The sequence below is a fragment of the Taudactylus pleione genome, unplaced genomic scaffold (genome assembly GCF_031769625.1).
Source record: "Taudactylus pleione unplaced genomic scaffold, aTauple2 ptg000381l, whole genome shotgun sequence".
NCBI classification, from domain to species: domain Eukaryota; kingdom Metazoa; phylum Chordata; class Amphibia; order Anura; family Myobatrachidae; genus Taudactylus; species Taudactylus pleione.
Window position 1 is genome coordinate 2837872 of NW_028284782.1, and position 21862 is coordinate 2859733.

General features: G+C 47.8%; 1 protein-coding gene across 2 annotated transcripts in view; it reads left to right on the forward strand.

The window, feature by feature from the left end:
• Positions 1–21862, forward strand: part of TAF1 (TATA-box binding protein associated factor 1) — a 124373-nt gene that overhangs the window by 41062 nt on the left and 61449 nt on the right. For both annotated transcript variants that reach the window (XM_088445545.1, XM_088445546.1), the window contains exons 8-13: positions 6721–6925; positions 7015–7131; positions 7364–7531; positions 7720–7847; positions 14642–14749; positions 15210–15383. In XM_088445545.1, the coding sequence (XP_088301671.1) occupies positions 6721–6925; positions 7015–7131; positions 7364–7531; positions 7720–7847; positions 14642–14749; positions 15210–15383 (900 nt within the window). The remainder of the gene's footprint in view (positions 1–6720; positions 6926–7014; positions 7132–7363; positions 7532–7719; positions 7848–14641; positions 14750–15209; positions 15384–21862) is intronic.

Here is a 21862-nt window from a genome sequence, read left to right on the forward strand (position 1 = left end):
GCATCAGACTGTCCTTTAGGACGTCCACGCTGCCGCTCCTACTCCCCGCTGGCGCCGCGACGCCAGTACAGATCTGGGGATCGCGGCGGGACCCCAGAGTCTGTACCAGCCGGGCTCTGGGGATTCCCTGTGACTGCTGCCGGATCGCCGGGGATCAGGTAAGCAGCTGGTCGCCGCGTGCGGCGTCCCGCGGATACTTCCTATGCAGTCAGAAGCCTCCGCTCTCTGGGGACAGACCGGAGGCGCTAGCAGCGGCGGCAGGCTTCCCCTCTATAGAGGAATACCCCGCGTGTCCGCTAGACCACCAGGGTGTCAGGCTGGAAGCGGGACCGTCAACCCAGGGGTTAAATGCTAGCCAAGGGAGGCAGCCTTCCCTGTCTAGCGGCTCCTCCCCTCAGCTCAGCGCGCCTTTCAACACGCAGTCTGGCGTCGCTGAGCTGCTCCTATCTCTCGGCCACTCCTCCTCTGAGGTCTCCGGCGGCCATCTTTACTGGCAGGCATCGCAGACTTCCAGGCGGTATCAAGTGGACCGTTCCCCCTGTGTACCTCTCCCCTGCTAAAGGACAGTGTACACAGCGCTATAGCCCTCCCAGACACTGAATCTGGGCGGTTGATTGTAGCGAAAGGTTTAGTGAGTATTAACTTTTCTGCATTGTATGTGACTTTTGCTAGTGCTGCCTGTCTGTGACTTATTTCTACTTACTGTCAGCTTATTCCTATCCCTTTCCTTCTCCTACGGCCCGGCAGGTGTGTGGGGGAAGGGCGTTTTTCTGATAACCTCACTTATATAAATCACGTATTTGTGAGGTCAGTCACATACTGTGTGCTACACAGTACCATATCTGGGCTGTTTGTGTTGCATACTGGTGAGTGCGCGGGTGTTAACACCGTAATTCCTCTGGTGATACGTTTTTATTGGGTAATTACTGTATCATGTCTGACGAGGAGACTGAGCACTCCGTGGCTCCTGTGTTGTTTTCCTGCAGATGCTGTGCTGCTGGAATTGATGCGGAGGACCATCTCAGGATGGTCTGTGCGGGCGGTGCCAGCTGTTTCAGGCCCCTCTAAACCCCCTATGTCACAGGACCCTCCTTGGGCGATGTTTTCTCAGGTGCTGGCGTCCATTGCGGACCGGTTATCGGTCCCAACAACGGTTCCTTCTAAAGCGTTGCCCCAGCCCACCATCCCCCATTCCCCGGGTATTCCGCAAATATTGCAGTCTCCCCCCGGGGCCCAGACTGTTGGTTTTTATTCGGGACTGCCTGTGCATGTCCAGTCTCCTCCTGTGACGCGGCAGTCTGTGGTGACTTTTCAGAGTTTTCCTCAGATGGCTCCTCCACCTTGGGTGGATGTTCTCTCCAGCTCTGTACAGAGTCTGGCGGCCTCATCCTCGGCGTTTCAGTCGATGTTGCAAAGTGATGTGCCACCAAGGGTGTCCAAGCGTCCTGTCGTGAGCTCACTGGCTGCGCAGTTGTCGGACTCGGAAGTGTCCTCCGATGACGGGGAGATCCATGAGGACTCTGACTCTGATGCCTTGGGGCAGGAGGTTGAGACTAAGTCCTCCATTAATGTTCCAGCATTAGTTAGGCGGTGCGGGCTATCCTCCATATAGAGGATGATGCACCGGCACCTAGGTCGAAGTTCCCTAATTTAAAAAAAGCTAAGGTAACTTCAAATGTGTTTTCCCTGTCTGATCAATTAACGGATCATATGGCGGCGGTCTGGCAATTACCCAGTAAGAGGTTCCATCCACAGAAGAGGTTGGCGTCAAATTATCCTTTTCCTGAAGCTCATTGCAGGAAATGGGAGACTCCACCGGCGGTGGATTCCCATGTCACCCGCTTGATCAAAAGCGCGATGCTGCCAATGCCGTCTATCTACTCTTTAAAGGATCCCACGGACAGGAAGGTGGAGACTTGTTTGAAGTCCATTTACTCTCTTTCCGGGGCGGTGGCTCGCCCGTCCATGGCTATCTCCTGGGTGGCTAAAGCCATTGAGAGCTGGGCCAATGCCTTGGAGGATACCTTTACTGACGATGCTCCTGATATCCAGAGAGCATTAGTGGGACAGATGAGGGATGCGGCTTCCTATATTGGGGAAGCGTCTTTGGATTCCAGCCTGCTAACTTCCAGGGTTTCGGCTGCAGCTGTGTCTGCTCGGCGGTCCCTGTCGCTGAGGTCCTGGAGGGCTGATGCAGACTCTAAAAAGGGTCTGGAGGCCTTGCCTTTTAATGGAGAATTGCTATTTGGTCCAGACTTGGACAAAATAGTTGATACCTTGGCTAAGTCCAAGTCGGCTTTCCTGCCTTCGGCCTCTGCGCCGGCTAAAGTGAGGAGCTCTGCCTTTTGGTCCTTTCGGATTCAGGGTAAGGCCAAGGGTGAGTCCTTCCCGAGGCAGTCGGTGACCAAGACCGCTTCTAAGCCCAAGAAGCAGGCCTGGAGTGCCAGGCGCCCTTCCTCCAAGCAGGAAGATCAACCTTCTGCCTGATGGGATGGGCCTCCCTCTGGGGGACCCCAGAGTGGGAGGCCGACTTCTTCAATTTGCCCAGTGCTGGCACAATACTACCACGGATGCCTGGGTTCGAGAAGTGGTCTCCCAGGGGTACGCCCTGTCTCTTCGGCGCAGACCGCCCCACCAGTTTTTCTGCACGAGTACTTCTCAGGACAAAACCAAGGCTTTACAGATTCAGGAGGCTATAGAGTCCTTGCTGAAAGCAGGGGTCATTGTTCCCGTTCCTCAGTCACAACGAGGGACGGGGTACTATTCTACTCTGTTCTGGTGCAGAAACCCAATGGTTCTCATCACCCTATCCTCAGTTTGAAGTCTCTGAACACATTCCTCAGAGTTCCCAAGTTCAGAATGGAAACGTTACGTTCCATCATTCTGGCGATGGAACCTGGGGATTACATGGTGTCCCTGGATATCCAGGACGCCTACCTCCATGTTCCGATAGCACCTTCGCATCAGAGGTATCTGAGGTTCGCTATCCTTCAGCATCATTATCAGTTCCGGGCGCTACCCTTTGGCCTCTCCACGGCACCGAGAGTATTCACAAAGGTTATGGTAGTCATGGCCGCACATCTTCAGAACCAGAATGTACGGCTGCCGTATCCGGACGACCTTCTGTTGCTGGCGAGCTCCCCGGAGGTACTGCTTCAACATCTCCACCTGACGATCGCTTGCCTGCAAGCGCACGGGTGGTTGATAAATTGGAGAAAGTCCTCCTTGATTCCATCACAGCGGATGGTTCATTTGGGAGCCCTGCTGGATTCTCTTCAGCAAAGGATCTTCCTGACTCCAGAGAAGGTCTCCTACCTACAGCTGCGGATACACAGTTTCCTGAGCAGTTGCCGCCTGTCGGTCCATTAGGCTATGAGAGTTCTGGGGTCCATGGTGTCGACATTCGACATGGTGGAATTTGCCCAGTTCCATTCCCAGCCCCTGCAGGGGCTGATTCTACCGGAATGGAACGGGTTACCTCACCGGATCCGTTCTCAGGTGCTGGTGTTGTCCCTGGAGGTTCGGCAGTCTTTGGCTTGGTGGCTTCAGACAGCTCATCTGGTCGAGGGGCACCCCTTTTGGATCCCGGACTGGGTCCTGCTCATGACTGATGCCAGTCTCCGGGGTTGGGGGGCAGTGACCGGCTCATTGTCACTTCAGGGTTGTTAGTCGGCGGAGGAAGCCGTCCTTCCCATAAACGTTCTAGAGCTGCGGGCAGTGTACCGGGCTCTACTGTCGTCAGGCACCGTTCTTCACGGAAGAGCAGTTCAGGTGCAATCGGACAACGCTACCACAGTGGCGTACATAAATCACCAGGGAGGGACTCGCAGTCGAGCTGCGATGTCGGAGGTGTCTCAGATCCTGGCTTGGGCGGAGTGCCACCTTCCAGCAATCTCGGCAGTCTTCATCCTGGGAGTCCTCAGTTGGGAGGCGGACTTCCTCAGCCGTCACGACGTGCATCCCGGGGAATGGTCGCTTCACCCGGAGGTATTTCAACTTCTCGTGGACAAGTGGGGACTGCCGGAGTTGGATCTGATGGCCTCCCGTCACAACTGCAAGTTGCCTGTGTACGGCTCAAGGACAAGAGATGCAGGCGCAAACCTAGTGGACGCGCTGTCGGTGAAATGGACATTTCACCTAGCGTACCTGTTCCCTCCGATCTCCCTGCTACCTCGGGTACTCAGAAAAATCAAACAGGACGGGGGCACGTTTCTGCTGGTGGCTCCAGCGTGGCCCAGACGTCCTTGGTACTCCGATCTCAGGAGCTTGTCCGTAGACGCTCCGTTCCTTCTGCCTCAGCGTCCGGAACTGCTGTCTCAGGGGCCCTGCCTTTACTCAGATCTGGTCGGCTGTCTTTGACGGCGTGGCTCTTGAAACAGCCGTCTTAAGGTCCCGGGGTTTTTCTACCTCTGTCATCAGTACCATGCTGAGGGCGCGTAAGCCTGCCTCGGCACGGATTTACCACAGAGTGTGGCACACTTACTTTCAGTGGTGTGAGTCCAGAAACTTTGATCCTCAGGTGTTCAGGGTTTCTAGGATTCTGGCATTTCTACAGTCAGGTCTTGACCTGGGCTTTACGTCTTGCTTCCCTGAAGGTTCATGTATCAGTCTGTCTGTTTGGTTCCAATGTAGAATCGCTACGCTGCCTGACGTTCGCACCTTTTTCCAAGGTGTTCTTAGACTCCAGCCTCCCTTTGTGCCTCCAGTGGCTCCGTGGGACTTGGCGGTGGTTCTTCGGGTCCTGCAGGGACCTCCCTTTGAGCCTCTTGAGTCTGTTGACCTCAAGTGGTTAACACATAAGACTGTGTTTCTCCTTGCAATTGCTTCGGCCAGGAGGATATCCGAGTTGGGGCACTTTCCTGTAGTCCCCCCCTTCCTAATTTTTCACCAGAACAGTTCAGTGCTTCGCACTCGTCCTGAGTTTTTGCCTAAAGTTGTCTCTAAATTCCACATCAATCAGGAACTTGTGGTTCCAGCTTTTCAATCTCCTGATCTTACAGCTGGTGAGGCTTCGTTGGACGTTGTCCGTGCTCTCAGAGTTTGTTGATCGGACTGCTTCTGTAACAAAGTCCGATTCCTTGTTTGTCCTCTTTGGTTTTCATAAGAGGGGTTGGTCTGCCAACAAACAAACGTTAGCCCGTTGGCTTTGTTCTGTTATTAGGGAGGCATATATACAGGAACGTTTGCCTGTTCCAGCCTCTGTTAAGGCTCATTCCACTCGGTCTGTGGGTCCTTCTTGGGCTGGTAGACGTGGTGCCTCCGCTGTTCATCTGTGCAAGGCAGCCACTTGGTCTACAATTCAGACATTTTTGAGGTTTTATGCGTTTGACACCTTTGCCTCTCAGAATGCAACCTTCGGGCGCAGGATTCTCCTTTCTGCTCAGGAGCATCCCCGCCCTTAGTTGAACTGCTTTGGGACTTCCCCAAGGTCAACCCTGTGGACCCCCTATGGACCCTGAAGTAGAAAACAAGAGATATGGTAAGAACTTACCTTTGTTATCTCTGTTTCTACGAAGTCCATAGGGTCCACAGGGTGCCCGCCCTGACTCACCTGGCTTCAAATGGGCTGTGTGGCTGGTCACCGGTTTTCCGTCTCCCATTTCTTGTGTGTTCCAGTCTTCCTTCTCTCAGTTTAGTCTCCTCCTCCGGCCTTGGCTGCTTACCAACTGAGGTGCCTGTGGCTCGGGGGCGGGGTATAGAGGAGGACGGACCCAAGTGCATCCTGGGAGCAGTGAAAGCTTTAACTGTGTGGTGCCCGTGGATCCAGATCCAGCTATACCCCAAGGTCAACCCTGTGGACCCTATGGACTTCGTAGAAACAGAGATAACAAAGGTAAGTTCTTACCATATCTCTTGTTTTTAGATCGGTCATTACTCCCACAAATCTTTTCCAAAGTTTACAAACTATACTAACTATGCAGAAGGTGCTCGTGGTGACTGTTCATTCCTAGGCATTCCTCCCCTACTGTTTTGGGTACTTTTGGAACATTTTAGGGCTAGTGTCTGCTAAATTTGGAAAGTACTGTTAAATCCATTTAATATCAACCTAAATTGGAATACAGGTTGAGTCTCCCATATCCAAAATGCTTGGGACCAGGGGTATTTTGGTTATCGGAATATTCCGTATTTTGGAATAATTGCATAACATATTAAAATGTTTTAGGTATAGGGCCCAAATCTAAACACAGAATGCATTTATGATTTATATACACCTTATACACACAGTCTGAAGGTAATTTTATACAATATTTTCAATAATTTTGTAGCTCAAACAAAGTTTGTGTACATACATGAAATTTATTTGTGTCATATACACCTTATACACACAGCCTATAGGTCAATTTATACTTTATTTTTAATAATTTTGTGCCTTAAACAAAGTTTGTGTGCATTGAGCCTTCAAAAATCAAAGTTTTCACTATCTCAGTCATGCTAAAAATATTCCGTATTTTGGAATATTCCATATTTCGGAATATTTGGATATGGGATACTCAACCTGTACATGTCTTTTTTTTTTTTTGTTTGCTTGTTTTATTTCAAAAAACCTTTTTATCCTTTTAGTGAGTAGTTGAGGAGGGGGAGTTATGTTTTGTATGTTTCTTCCAGTTCCCTGGGTAAACATTACTTATTTTCTGGTGCCCCCTATAGCTTCAGAGAAAGAGCTTTGACAAAAAGTGCAAAATCTCTTTATAATGAATGCAGTTTCTGACATTTAATTAGAAAACTGAGGCCACAGAAGAATCCACTGAGAGTATGTTTCAAGATGAACACTTCCTGATGGTGACACAACTACAGTGGGAGGATGATGTGATCTGGAATGGGGAGGATGTGAAGCACAAAGTAACCAAGACACAAAGAGCTAGTTTAGCTGGATGGCTTCCCTCCAGTATGACCAGAAATGCCACCGCCTACAATGCTCAGCAAGGTACGTCAATAGTTAAAGCAGCAATTCTATTATAAGAAGGGGGTCACATATTTTATGAATATTCACTGATCAAAGAGACTTTCATGCAGGACTAAATCGAAGTGGATCACTGTTAAATCTACCAACACCTCTTGTGCAAAAGCCAAGCATGCCAGGTTCACTGATCTCTTCCAAAGGGAAAGAAAAACACCCTCCGGAACAGCAAGGTAAATACCGGTCACAGCTTGAGCATAACAATTATGGCAAATGGGGGAAAATTTGATCCATTTTTCTATGAAACAGAGGAAACACCCTAAGCAAAGTTAGAAAGACCTTTGACATTTAAATCCAGACATCTGTAACTTCCTGCGTCAGTGTTTTAAGATCCAATCATTTTTATTTAGTGTAATGAATATTGAAGGCGCTGCTGCCACTTTATCCTTTCCCTTCATTTTCCAGCATCTGTAGAGGACGACCGTCCATGGTTTTCCATTTTTCCGATTGACAATGAAGAACTAGTATATGGACGATGGGAAGATAATATCATCTGGGATGATCAAGCTATGGACAGGATACTTGATCCACCTGTGTTGATGTTGGACCCCAATGATGAAAACATTATACTAGGTTGGTAACATGTAATATGCTTTATATTTATTTCTGTGTGTTCAGGCATCTCCCAGATGAATAGAGTATAGCTTCAAGAAAGAAAAACAATCCGCTTTATTTTTCAAGTGGATATCTTGAAAGGAGAAAGTAGTTTGTGATCTCTGAATGTGTGATTATATTTCATTCCATATTATATTTACCAACAGAAATCCCAGATGAAAAGGAAGAAACTACATCCAATTCTCCCTCTAAAGAAAGCAAAAAGGAGTCGTCTTTAAAGAAAAGTAGAATCTTATTAGGAAAAACCGGGGTCATCAAGGAGGAGCCTCAGCAGGTGAGATACAAGTTATGCTGTAGGCTAGGGTCACACCTGCATCTTAGCAGTGGCATATTTTTGTTTATAAATCTGTGACATATAGCATTGATGCTAAAAGCTTTGGTAACCGCTATTATCTACGCAAAGAGCAAATCTCTGGTACATTAGGAAGATAAATAATGCGTATCCGAATCTTTTACTGGCATGCAATATACAGCTTAGGAAATCCAGGATCGATATCAGCTTTATGTAGAAGAATCTGTAGAACAGAATCCATATTGAGTCATTAGGCAGGCTGCCTGACAGTGATGGGAATGTAGTCATACACCATCTAGCACGCCAGTGTGTTCAGTGTACACTTGTTTACAAGCTGGAGGCAATTATAGACTGGACCATACTGATGAGACTAAAGTCTGTTAATGGACTGTGCACTAGTGAAATTACGGAGACACACATATCAGATTTATAGGTCACGCTTGGTTGTTTTTGTATACTTTGTCAGAAGTACTGAACTGTTTTGTCAATTTATTTTCTATATGCAGTACGATAATTGTCAGTTCGAGGTATAATTTTCAAATGACTTGCTTATAACTAATTACAAGTTAAAAAGGTAAAGTGGCAGGAACTGGCATATTAAGACACTGACGGTGTAGCTGTAAGGTAAGTGGCTCCTCTGTAGGGGCCATCCTTTTGTTGCTTAGTCTTGGGGGAGAAGGTGATGTCACTATGCAGCCCCTCCTCCTTATTATGCTTCCTTTTCTGCAACCAGCTAGCAGTCAGCAGCTCTCCTTCACCTCAACTTTTACCCTTCTACTGGGTAATGTGTGAGCATGGGTGTTGTGACTGGGATTTTTATCTGTCATGTTGCTCTGAAATATGTATCTGTTTTGTAGTTGCACATTGTAGCTTGTCCATGACTGATAATAGGAGTATGTCCAGGGTTTAGACTGGATAGGGCACATCTGTAGGTGTCATATTGCCTAGTGACAAGTCAGGAACTGACACTTCTGCACAGTGTATGAAGCATATTGACAGCAGTCACGGTCACCTGCTGGAGGGTTCCCATGGACTGACAGAACCAGCCGGGGAAGATTTTTCCCTAGTCTGTTAGTGTGCTTAGGCGGCTTACAGCACTTAAACGTGACCACTTCTCTTCTGCCCCTTTTGTGTGAGCCTTTTCCACTATCTGGGGCACTCAGCCAGTGGCTAACACAGACCACTGTTGTATTCGCCATACAAGTTGGCTTGAGCACAATGCTTGGTGAAGTCAGTGCGCGCATTCTTAAGTTTTTGTGTTCCTTGGAAAGGACAATTGGAGAACATATTGTACCTGTAATCTTATAGAATGTACTTGATAAATGATAGCTAGAAGCTGTTCACTGTTTGCAAGAAAGAAGAAACAGATAGTTTCCTTCCCATATCCTATGTTGGAAGACCTATTAAGCAAGGTGTGGACCAAGCCTAATCTGAGTCTCGTGTAGGCTGCAAGCTTTTTATCCCATCACTCATTCTAAGGTATAATGGAGTCTTGGTCCTATAACGTGCTTGTCTAAGATCTTCATCGTTCTGATTCTGAATTTTGTGTGTCTGATTAATCGCATGGATAGGAAGGTTGAGAATACTTATAGGTCTGTTTGCATTGCAGCTAAGAGATCTCTAAGTACAATCTTCACTATTGCCTGTATCAATAAGGTAGTTGAGTGGTGGTTAAAACAACTGGCAGAGGTTTTGTAAATTAGGTAGACCCAGTTTGGATTGTCTTATCTTTGTTAAAGCCCATTTGATTCCACCTGTGATACCTGGATGAGAGGAATATTTTAGTTAAGAAAGCCAGTATCAGCTAACAATTATTACTGCATGTGGAAGACTGATATGTTCTGGTGTGAAGGGGATTCCTACCTTTTTCTTTCAGTTGGCACATATAATGCTGTTCCTTCAGTAGGGTCTCGTAGCTTGAGACTTTGCTCTCTTTAGGTTCAACCCTATTGGTTAGAGAGTAAGTTTCTTAAAAAAAAAAAATGCAATTTCCCTTACGGAGAGGGTTAAATATGCATCCTCCACTCATCCTCCCTTCATCCTCCCCAACCTTGGACTCTCAACCTAGTTTTCACGGCCTTACATCATTCTCCTTTTCAACCTTTTGAATGCGATGGAGTTCTTACCTCTCCACATATGGGGCAGTTCTTTTTTTGGCTGGGTTCTCTGTCTTGTATTTCTCCATACCTAATTTTTCATGAAGACAGGGCTGTTCATTGGACTAACTGTTCCATTAGTGGTCTCCCAGTTCCACATAAGTACATTGTGTTTAGGTCTCCTGGAAGAAGTGAAAACACTCCACTCTCTGGTCTTTGTAAGCTCTTTAGGTATCTATATTTATAGGACCAGGGAAGTAGTTGGACATTTAACTGTTTGAGTCTCTATGATGCGCACAACAAAGGTTGACTGGCAGTCCATTTCAAGATTCATTACTTTGTGAGTCTCACATCTACCAGAATAGTGACTGCCTCTTGGGGACTCTTCCAAGTAGCTCTGCCGGATTGCCACCTGGTTTTCAGCACACAAACATTTACAAAATTGTACTTTTTCTCTTTCTTCCAACCTGTGGGACACTGCCGTTGGTCTTCACTTAGGAACCATTCAGTGGACCAGGTTCTACTCACTGGAGTCTTAGTGGGTAATTCGCCGAACTTAACGGGGTTGCTCGGCATCCCTCTCGTTCCCGTTGTGTCCGACAGCATCCGTCACTCTCTGTTGCTGAAGGTTTTCTGTTCTTCTTCTGGATTGGCTCATTGTGACCAGAGCCGCGAGTCTTCTGGGCTGAGGTGCCGTGAAATTGCGTTTGAGCTCCGGGGCTTTGAGTCACCGTCCACAACGGCTCCGCTGTTTGATGGAATTGTGCTCCAAGCCATCGTTCTGGCTCTATTGGGGGCCCTGTCCTTCCTCACTAGCCGGCTGGTTGCAGTTGGTCGGCTAACGACCCGATGGTGGCATATGTACTCTTTCAGTGGTGGTCATACCGGTAGTGGGACATTGGAAGGGGCCTCCTCTGCAGAGCACGTTTCTCGCAGGGCATGGGTCTGTCCTTCCAGTGGTCTTCCTACCATTCGGGTGTGAGGCTTTCTGCAGGGGTGCTATCATGGCCTCTCAGCACGTTTGCAAGGCTTCACAGTTTGGTATGGGATCCAGGTATATGCTGGCTTCCCCAAGTTGCTGCTTTGACTGTTCTGTGGAATTTTTCATCCAGAGCTTGTGTTTCCGCTGTCCCCACTGTTCCCTTAGGTCTTGGGTGGCATTGAGGCTTTCCCAGTGGCTGGCTACCCTGGTCATGGACATTCTCTAGGTTCTGGGGTAGCATCTGCCACATAATCTAGACCGGCTGCAACTAGGCCCGTTTTTACAAGGCACTTTACTTGGTTGGTTTTCACGACCGGACTTCTGTAACTGAGAGTGAGAAAGATGCAGGCTTTTCTCTCTCGTGGTTCGCACCAGGCTGCGAATCCATACTTTGTTTCTATTTCGTGCTCACCTCCACGTTTGGAAACTGTACCTCTTCTTATGTAACCGTTACAAGTTTTTGCGCCTCTCTTTTTTTGGCCTTCCTTCTGGAGGGTTTGGAGGCAGGTTCACGAATTTGTTTGGTGACTATACAGGCTTTGGCCCTGTCATTTTCTTCCCAGCGGTGTTGGTTTTTCTTATGAGGGTCCGAATGGATTTTACAAGGTGTGCTGCGTATTTAGCCGCCATTTTGTCTGCAGGTGGAGCCGTGGAAGCTTACTCTAGTCTCTTTGGCTCTCAGCTCCATTGGAGTCATTACGGTCAATGGATCTTCAGTTAGTTGCTGGGAAGCTGGTCTTCCTTAGGGCTATTGCCTCCCTTCTTCATAGTTCCCTATTTAGGAACTATGCCGGCTCTCCCGCGACAATTCTGAAGAAGCCGCTGAGTGTTCCTAGAGGCAGAGAAACGCGTAAAGGGACTGAGTACAGATACCAGCTGGTACATACCACTTTCTGTCTCCTGGGAAAGCCATGAGTATGGGACTTGTTAGGAGTCAGAGGACTATTTTCATCTGTTCATAGAATTTATTAAGATGATTTTTAGATCTGAAAATGCCATCGCCTAATATGCATGCTTATTGGAACATTACTAAAGCTGCATACACACACAACGATGTTAGTAACCAACGATTTTAATTAACGATTTTCGTTCATTTTTTCCCTTGAAAAAGTGAACTAAAATTGTTCACTAAAAATCGTTGGTTACTAAAATAATGAACGATTTTTTAATCATGCATACAGTGAATGGAAATCGTTCATCGTTTATCGTTCATTCTGCACAACATGAACGATTTTCTGAACGAAAATCGTTTGTTGGACAGTCAGAATTGGATGATAAACTACAAACGTGAACGAGCATGAACGATTATCGTTCAGCTTAAAAAGATGAACGATTTTACAAACGATTTAACGATAACGTCGTTATAGTTAAATTGTTCAAAAAATCATGTGTACGCACCTTAACACTACAACTTGCTTGCAAAGTCTAACACCTTTCTGCAATAACAAAATAAAGGCTTGCATACTGTCCTCTCTGCAAACTAAACTGCCTCCTTTCTGCTCTTTGAAAAGACTGTCTGGCATTTTCCCGATTACAGCTGAAGGCAATTGCAATTACATGTGTTATACGATATTGAAAACTAAGGGCCTGATTCAGACCCGGTCGCAATCGCTGAGCGCTTGCAACCGGGTCGATGGTGGTCCCCAGCGCATACGCACGACGGAGCCGGGTCCATTGTGCGCATGCGCATGACCCGGCTAGCGACGGGCACTCCGTCGCTCCGGGTCTCGCACCAAAGGGGGCGAGCTGTCTATGTTGAGTGACAGCTCGCCCCGTTTGGTGGGCGGGCCGGGGGGGGTGGCTGCCCAAATGGAGGCGTCCCCATGAGAACGCCTGCTGTTTGGGGGCGGCCCCACTGACATCACTTGTGATGTCAGTGGAGAGCTTCCGGCTCTGTTAGAGCTGAAAGCTCTCTGGGGCTTGCGATGGGTGAGACCCTACTACAAGGGTCTCGTCGCAAGCCTGATGGTCGCGATGGTCTTGACCATCGCAACCATCATCCTGGCCGCTCGCAATAGCTGTGGGTGGTCACCCACAGCTATGCGAGCGGCCAAGAGGCCGCTCCAAAAAGAAAAAAAGCCCGGCTCTGATTCAGAGCAAGCGGCTCTGAATCAGGCCCTAAGTTCTGGACTAACTTAATCCTTGAAAACTGAGGAGTCACAAAGTGATACATGGGAATAATATATCAAGCATATCTATGCACTTTGGATTGATGAACAAGCAGAGAATAGTTTTGTATTGATTTTTTAATATTATTTGTGTTGCATCTAGCGGTTATACCAGCCAGTGTATCAATATTTATCTTTTTTTGTTTTTGTGTCTTGTAAAAATAAAACAAGTTATATTAAATAGTCTTTTCTATACCTTTTTATACTTCTGTTTTTTACGTAAGGTTAAACATACACCTTTTCTAGATAGCAGCTATAGATGAGAACATCATTAAATAAAGTAACAACCTCCCCCATAAGGGTTAACTTATATAGGAGTAAATTAAGTGTTAAGTCTTTTTTTTATTTTTTATTAACTTTTGGATGTGGTCCAGGCCCTTCGTCTGTATTTGGACAGGACCTCCTCACTTAGGCGGACAGATTCTCTCCTTTGCGCTATGATGTGACTAAGGGTGGTTGGTTGGCTGGAAAGCAGACTATTACTAGGTTGAACCGTTCTGCTTGCCTCCAGGCTTATTCCAGGGTGGGGCGGCCAGCACCAGAGCGGGTGTCAGCACAGTCTACCAGGGTGGTGAGTGCTTCCTGGGCTGCGTTGCATGGGGTTTCTGTGGAATAGTTATATCGTGCGCATCCAGGGCTGCCAGTTTCAAATGAAAGTTTTTGCTTTCAAGTTGTCTGAGTGTACCCTCCCCTAGGGGTGGCTTTTGAACATTCAATGGTCAGGTGTCTGGGGGACACTGCTTTCCCACCCTTACACTCAGTTTGGCTCTTCCTTTGTTGTTGCTGGTTTGTAAGATACACTTTGTTGTCTACCCTAGGTTCAGGGCTAATTTTGAAGTTGTACTGGCGACCAGGGGTTGCATAGGGGAGAAGCTACTGTCTTAAAGATATACTAGTTTAACAAGTGCCAGCTCCTATGGTCAACCCATGGTCGAGTGTCTTCCAGATGGAATCAGAGTAAAGAATTTAACAGTTAGTACAAAAATCCCATTTTTGCATACAAAGATGCCAGCTTTGGAAGTAAGGTGCAGTGCACCCTCTCTTGTTTAAAGATTTGGAACTTTTCCAGTGTTCCCATGTATGAAAAGGAAAATTGGATTCTTATAATTTAAGTAAATTCCTTTTCTCCAGTGGTGGGACCGCAGGACTCCCCATCCTTTATGCTCGTGTTCTCCTTCTTAAAGTTGCATAGTCATTCCTACTGTTGGAAATCCTTCTTCCCCTCTTTTTGGTTACTCCTTGTTCTCTCCTTTGGGACTAGCATAGAAATTAACTGAAGTATGCCAGCAGGCTGCGGAAGTATAGAAGTAGAGGAGTTTAGACTTTGCTCTAAATTTAAAGTGACTCTAACTGAGCAGTGCCCTTAAATTTAACATGTGAAAAGGATTTAATGTAATTATAAAAATTCCAATATTACTTAGTGCCATTGACAATGTTGCACAATCACCAATACATTGTTAAAGGCTAAAACATCTAAAGAGATGATGTTGTTGGTAGTTTTGTTTAAGTAGATTTTAATTTATTTTACAGAACATGTCCCAGCCGGAGGTGAAGGATCCATGGAATTTGTCCAATGATGAATTTTACTATCCCAAACAGCAAGGCTTACGAGGAACATTTGGTGGAAACATCATCCAGGTAAATAAATGAGACCATATATTCTAAAGGTACCCATCCACTAGCAGACATGAAAACAACTGCACGATTACGACATTGTAATCGTGCAGTCGTTTGTCAGTCCGTGATGAGCCTGCACTGAACGAGCAGTCGTTCAGTGCAGGCTAATCCATCATCTGGAAACATGCTGAACCTGACGTTATCAGGTTGTCCAGCATGTTTGCACGACGATAGATGTCTAAATGACCAGCGTGCACGCGCATCGCTGGTTGTTTTAGACATTTTTGCAAACGATTGAACAATCGTTATCGTTCAATCGCTCAACTCAATCGTCTAGTGGATGGGCACCTGTAGATGCTCACTTTTTATCTCCCTTATTTAATTAAACATGATAGCCTTTCTGGAAGTAGCTGGACATAAAATCCTTTAAGTGACTGTTAATATCTCCTGTATACATAATATTTTTTCTTCCATCTGGCAGCACTCTATCCCGGCAGTGGAGCTCAGGCAGCCTTTCTTTCCGACACACATGGGTCCAATGAAGCTCAGGCAATTTCACCGCCCTCCTTTAAAGAAATATTCATTTGGAGCTCTGTCCCAGCCAGGAGCTCATTCTGTTCAGCCTCTGCTAAAATGCATCAAGAAGAAGGCAAAGGTAATGTTATTATATCATTGTAGACACAAGGGGCCAAATGTAATGGGGTGAGAGATTAGAAAATGTGAGAGTTTAGCAGTAATCTCTCACATTGGTCGAGTTTTAACTTCAAAATGGGAAAATGAATGAGAGTTTAAATTGTGAGTGTTTTTTGCGTGTGAACAACATGCGAGTTTGCCTGTTCTCAGACTATTACATTGGCTGAGTTTAAAAAGTGTGAGAGTTACTGCTAAACTGTAACATTTTGTAATCTCTCACCCTATTACATTTGCCCCATAATGTCCAGTGGATAATAAGAAGGTAAAACATAATTTTATGAAACATCAGAAAACTTGAGACCATAAATAATGTGATATTGATAAAGGTAATGTATTATATTATTGGTCTGTTTGTAGCCTAAAATATTTATTAAACAGAAAATAGGGAGAGATTAAAAAATTAAACTTCCTAAATGTAGCTTGAAAACTGATTTCAATAATTACACAGTTACAGATGTTATGCTGCTTCTTTGCATGGGACATAAAGTTGATCTGGTCTAGAATGCAAAATTCTAAAACAATTGTTACACAATAACTGGAGATCAAGAGAGTTATTCTATCTCAGAGGTTCCTAAACACTGTCCTCAAGGCTCCACAACAGTTCAGGTTTTAGGGGCATATGTACAGGGCCGGTAAGCAAATATAGATTTTGGCACCCCTTGGTGAAATAAACCCTCATATATCAGTGTGTGAAATATCAGGAGTACATGTAATGATGTAACAATTACAAAAGTTGATCTGTAGAGCAAAAGACCTACATATGGTTATAATTCAATACTATACTCAGTGACGTCACTAGGGTTGGTGTAACCCATACATGCCTACTTTCCCGGTTTGGCTGGCAGCCTCCAGAAAATCGGGTGCTGCTTCCGACCTCCCGGAAAAGTAGGCACTTGTCCCGGTAATCCTCCCTCCATTCCGCCCACCAGATGTACTAGAAAAAAAATATACCAGCAGCTGGGGCGGGGGCTGATGATGTGATTTGTACCAAAACGCGTCATTGTGGCCCCAGCAACACAATGCCAAGATTACAGGCATTCTGTTGCCAGGGGCGGGGTCACGATGATGCAATCATGAGGTCACGCCCCCGGCCCACCCTCCAAACTGTGACACGCCCTCCAGATGTGCCGAGCTGGCTGCTTCTCCCGGGAGAGGCAGCCAGATAGTCGGCAAGCCTGGTGTAAACGAGTGCAGTAACTCATGTTGTCACCCCACATGAACTTTTCCCTGCATCAGACCATACAGAATCCTTAGTAATAATAACAACAGCCCCAAAAGGGGAAAAAAGAGACACTGCGGAGGACCCCACATGATAAATAAAACACACACACATACATATACAGTAGGCCACAAAATGAAAAAAATCAAACACAAAGGCCCCCACAACAATAAAACACATAGGGCAAAATTTACTATGCGGCGGGTTTTAAACCCCGTCAGTTTGTTGGCGGTTTGGCAGCGGTTTTGCTATCCACAGATTTACTAAGTGCAAAACCACTGTCAAAACAAATTTTAGAATAGAACAGGGCTGTCATTTAGAACCCGCCGTCAAACTGTCACCAAGCCGCCGGGGTTTAGAACCCAAAGTTTAGTAAATTTTGCCCATAGCCTCTGCATGAAAAAAATAAAAACGCATTAGCCTCCATGGGAAAATGAAACGCATAGCGCTTTGCAGAAAAAAAAACACACGTAGGCCCCACATGAAAATAATTATACCCACACATAGCCACCCACATGAAAATAATTATACCCACACATAGCCACCCACATGAAAATAATTATACACACACATAGCCACCCGCATGAAAATAATTATGCACACACATAGCCACCCGCATGAAAATAATTATACACACACATAGCCACCCGCATGAAAATAATTATACACACACATAGCCACCCGCATGAAAATAATTATACACACACATAGCCACCCGCATGAAAATAATTATACACACACATAGCCACCCGCATGAAAATAATTATACACACACAAGCCCCCACATGAAAAAAAAAAAACACATTAGCCTCCATGTGAAAATAAAACGCACAGATCTTTGCAGAAAAAGAAAACACACATAGGCCCCCACATAAAAATAATAATACACACACATAGGCCCCCACCTGAAAATGTATGAAGTGTTATCCCTACATTGGGACCACCCTGGGTGCTATACCCAAAGATCCATACTCAGAGAGAGTGTGACAGCACTGAGTGATCGGAAGAGGGTGCCAGGGAGATGGGTGACGACAGGGAGAGGGTGACTGCACTGGGTGACGGGGCGAGAGCGACAGCAGTGGGTGACGGGGAAAGGGTGACAGCAGTGGGTGACAGGGAGAGGGTGACAGCACTCGGTGACGGAGATGGGTGATGACAGGGAGAGGGTAATAGCACTGGGTGATGGAGAGATGGGTGACAGCAGTGGGTGACAGGGAGAGGGTGGTGACAGGGAGAGGGTGGTGACAGGGAGAGGGTGGTGACAGGGAGAGAGGGTGACAGCAGTGGGTGACGGAGAGATGGGTGACGACAGGGAGAGGGTGACTGCACTGGGTGACGGGGCGAGGGCGACAGCAGTGGGTGACGGGGTGAGGGTGACAGGGAAACGTTTACGACAGGGAGAGAGTGTCAGCAGTGGGTGATGGAGAGATTTACATCACTGGGTGACAGGTACAGGGTGACAGCAGTGGGTGACTGAGAGATGGGTGACAGTGCGAGGGTGACACGGAGAGGGTGACAGCAGTTGGTTAACGGAAAGGGTGACAGCAGTGGATGACGGAGAGATGGGTGATGACAGGGAGAGGGTGACGGAAAGGGTGATGAGAGGGAGAGGGTGACGGCACTGGGTGACAGCAGCGGGTGATGGAGAGGGTGACGACAGGGAGAGGGTAACTGCTCTGGGTGATGGGGCGAGGGCGACAGAGGGTGACAGGGAAAGGTTGATGACAGGGAGAGGGTGTCAGCAGTGGGTGATGGAGAGATTTACATCACTGGGTGACAGGTACAGGGTGACAGCAGTGGGTGACTGAGAGATGGGTGACAGTGCGAGGGTGACAGCTCTGGGTGACACGGAGAGGGTGACATCAGTGGGTGACGGAGAGATGGGTGATGACAGGGAGAGGGTGACGGAAAGGGTGATGAGAGGGAGAGGGTGACGGCACTGGGTGACAGGAGAGGGTGACGACAGGGAGAGGGTAACTGCTCTGGGTGATGGGGCGAGGGCGACAGAGGGTGACAGGGAAAGGTTGATGACAGGGAGAGGGTGTCAGCAGTGGGTGATGGAGAGATTTACATCACTGGGTGACAGGTACAGGGTGACAGCAGTGGGTGACTGAGAGATGGGTGACAGTGCGAGGGTGACAGCTCTGGGTGACACGGAGAGGGTGACAGCAGTTGGTGACGGAGAGGGTGACAGCAGTGGGTGACGGAGAGATGGGTGATGACGGAGAGGGTGACGGAAAGGGCGATGAGAGGGTGACGGCACTGGGTGACAGCAGCGGGTGATGGAGAGGGTGACGACAGGGAGAGGGTAACTGCTCTGGGTGGCGGGGCGAGGGTGACGGAAAGGTTGATGACAGGGAGAGGGTGTCAGCAGTGGGTGATGGAGAGATTGATAGCACTGGGTGACAGAGAGATGGGTGATGACAGGGCAAGGGTGACAGCTCTGGGTGACAGGGTGAGCGTGACTGCAGTGGGTAACAGGGAGAGGGTGACAGCAATACAGTATTTCAATTATCTTACCTGGGCCCAACTGCAGTGTAACACGTGGATGGCAGCCACCTCAGCAGCATCTAGATGCCCCTGGCTCCTCATTGGACGTAACGCCAGCGCCCAAGCACAGCCATCAGAGAGGGGACGAAGCAGGGGAACATGGGAGGAGATGAGGAGAGAAGAAGGGAGCGCACAGCCCCTCCTCCCCCTCCCGGCAGACATGGATTCCAGTAAGATGGCTATGTCACTCTGGGGGGGAGAAGAGCTGAGGAGCAAAGAGAGCGGTCCCTCCTCCCCCTCCATCCGTGCCTGCAAACAGTGTTCAGGCCGTGGCTGCAGTACTGGCAGCGGGCAGCGTGGCGGCATGCAGAATAATAAGTCATTGTGACTTATTGTAATGCCGGCTTCTGTGGGGGACAGCGGCGGGAGATGGCGCCCTTACAGCTAGGCCGCCGTACGCAGCTGTGTACCTGGCGTAATGGGCCGGCCAGCCCTGCATATGTATCAAAGCTTGGTGTGAGATATATATCACCAACCAATCCGCTTCTAACTTGCGTTTTGCAGACTGTGTTTATGAAATGATATTTTGGAGCTGATTGGTTGGTGATATATATTTCACAATTTTATCTCACATCAAGCTTTGATACATATGCCCATTAGAGATATCCATGGTTGAGCTAGTGACCTAATTAGTACCTCAGTCAATTTTATCTAACCATCTGTGCTCATTCATGGATATCTCCAAAACCTGAACTGTTGGGGAGCCTTGAGGACCGCCTTTGGGAACATCTGGTAGTCTTGGACATAACATCATTGACTACCTGTATGAAGTATTTTAGATTTCTCAGAAAAATTAAAATGTTATGTTAATGCATTTTAATGTTAAATTGCTGTAAATTAACTGTCACTACATGACCCTTCACCATAGACAGCAGGGCTTGCTTTTTTTATTGATACATTTAATATGGACATTGTAAAAATAACCAAGAAAATGTTTTTCCGGAGTTGGGCATGTTTCTGGGGGCTGCGGTGGCAGCCCTGTTATTTAGGTAGGCTTTTTTTTACATTGTAAACTTTTTATTTATTTTTCCTAAGCTTAGCTGTGCACTTCTAACAGCAGTGGAGAGCAGGGAGTGCAGCGGCTGTGGGAGCCGACGGGGCAGCTCGCTGTTCGGCAGCGGTGTGGAGCTGAACAGCGTCGCTCCTCGTTGGCACTCAGGTCTCGCTAAGACCACCTGGACTCGGGGACTGGAGTGCACGCTCACCCTTTTAGAGGATGCAGGAGTGTACTGCTGTCCAGTATGACCACCCACATTGTCTGCGGGTCTCAGGGTTGGCTTCCCTGTGGGGAGAGCGCACACAGGCAGCCCTGGGCAGCGGGCTATACCAGTGGTTTCCCCAGCGCAGGGGGGGAAAACTTCACTGGTTTTGTACAGGGCACTGTTGCAGGTCCAAAGGGGGCGTGGCTTGTGAGAGGCTGGTTGTTTCCCTCCTGCTGTGGTGCGGTCTGGATTTACAATTGCACATCACCCCCACTGATGTCATCCCTGTGTGGACTGTTGCTGCTGACTCTGCTACGGGCTAACATAGGAACAGCTTCAGCTCCTCTTCTCTGCTGCTCCTGAGGGCCTCTTCAGGAAGGCTAAGTGCTACTATTGTAATTGTTCACACAGGCAGTGCCCAGTGACATTGTTCCTTGAGTTTTCCCATAGCCTGCTTTTAGCAGGGGTCTAGTGGGTTTGTGATTAACAAGGCAAAAGCCATTAGGGCTAAGGGTGGCAGTATGGCTTTGTTTTTACTTGTGCCCAGTGTCACGTGAAATTGCTGTGTGGACAGGTGGACTCAGGCGCGACCTGTCAGGCGGGTCCCGGGTGACGCGTTGGTGTCCGCCATGGTGGAGCCGGCGTGGGCTCAGATGTTGGCACCGTCAGTGTCTGATTTGATGCAGCTAGTAACACTTCAGCGAGTGGACCAGGCAGCTGCGTCAGCTCCAGGCCTAGTTTTCCCTTCCTCCTGGAGGGGCGAGATCTCAGCCGGTGGTCTGGGCCACTTTGGCTTCAGACCATTGAGCGCATGGCGTTGGGGTTTGAGAAGGTGTTGTCTTACCTGGAAAGGTTTTTTGAGGATCCTCGGCTGCTTGAGACTCACAAGCGTCTTCCTTCCTCCAGGGTCCCCTTGGAGGTGTCTGATTCGGAGGAAGAAGAGTGGGAGCTTCTGGATGAGGTAATCCTGCCGGAAGGTGAGGACCTGGGTTCCTCAGCGGGTCAGCGGGGTGAGGACCTAATTTCTGTGGTTCGGCAGTCCCTTGACTGTTTAGATTTGGATGCTCCGGAGTTGGCTGGGCCTTTCAAAATTCGGTGCAAGAGGGTTGTTATCTCTTCTTCGTCCACGGATCTTTCTGATCTGATTGGGGAAGCCTGGAAAATTCAGGATAAAAAGTTTTTGGTCTCTCACAGATTTGACACCCTGTATCCCTTTCCGACGGATCATGTGTCAAAGTGAGAACAATCTCCCAAGGTTGATGCCCCAGTGGCGCGTTTGGCCAGGAACACTGCTCTTCCAGTTCAGGGCTCTGTGGACTTTAAAGATCCAGTGGATAAGAAACTTGAGGGTTGCCTTAAGTCCATCTTTCTGGGTTCTGGGGTGCCTATCTGCCCGTTGCTAGCCTCGGCCTGAGTGGCCCGAGCGATGTAGACTTGGGCCGATAAACTCGTTGCGGGGTTCCAGGGGGA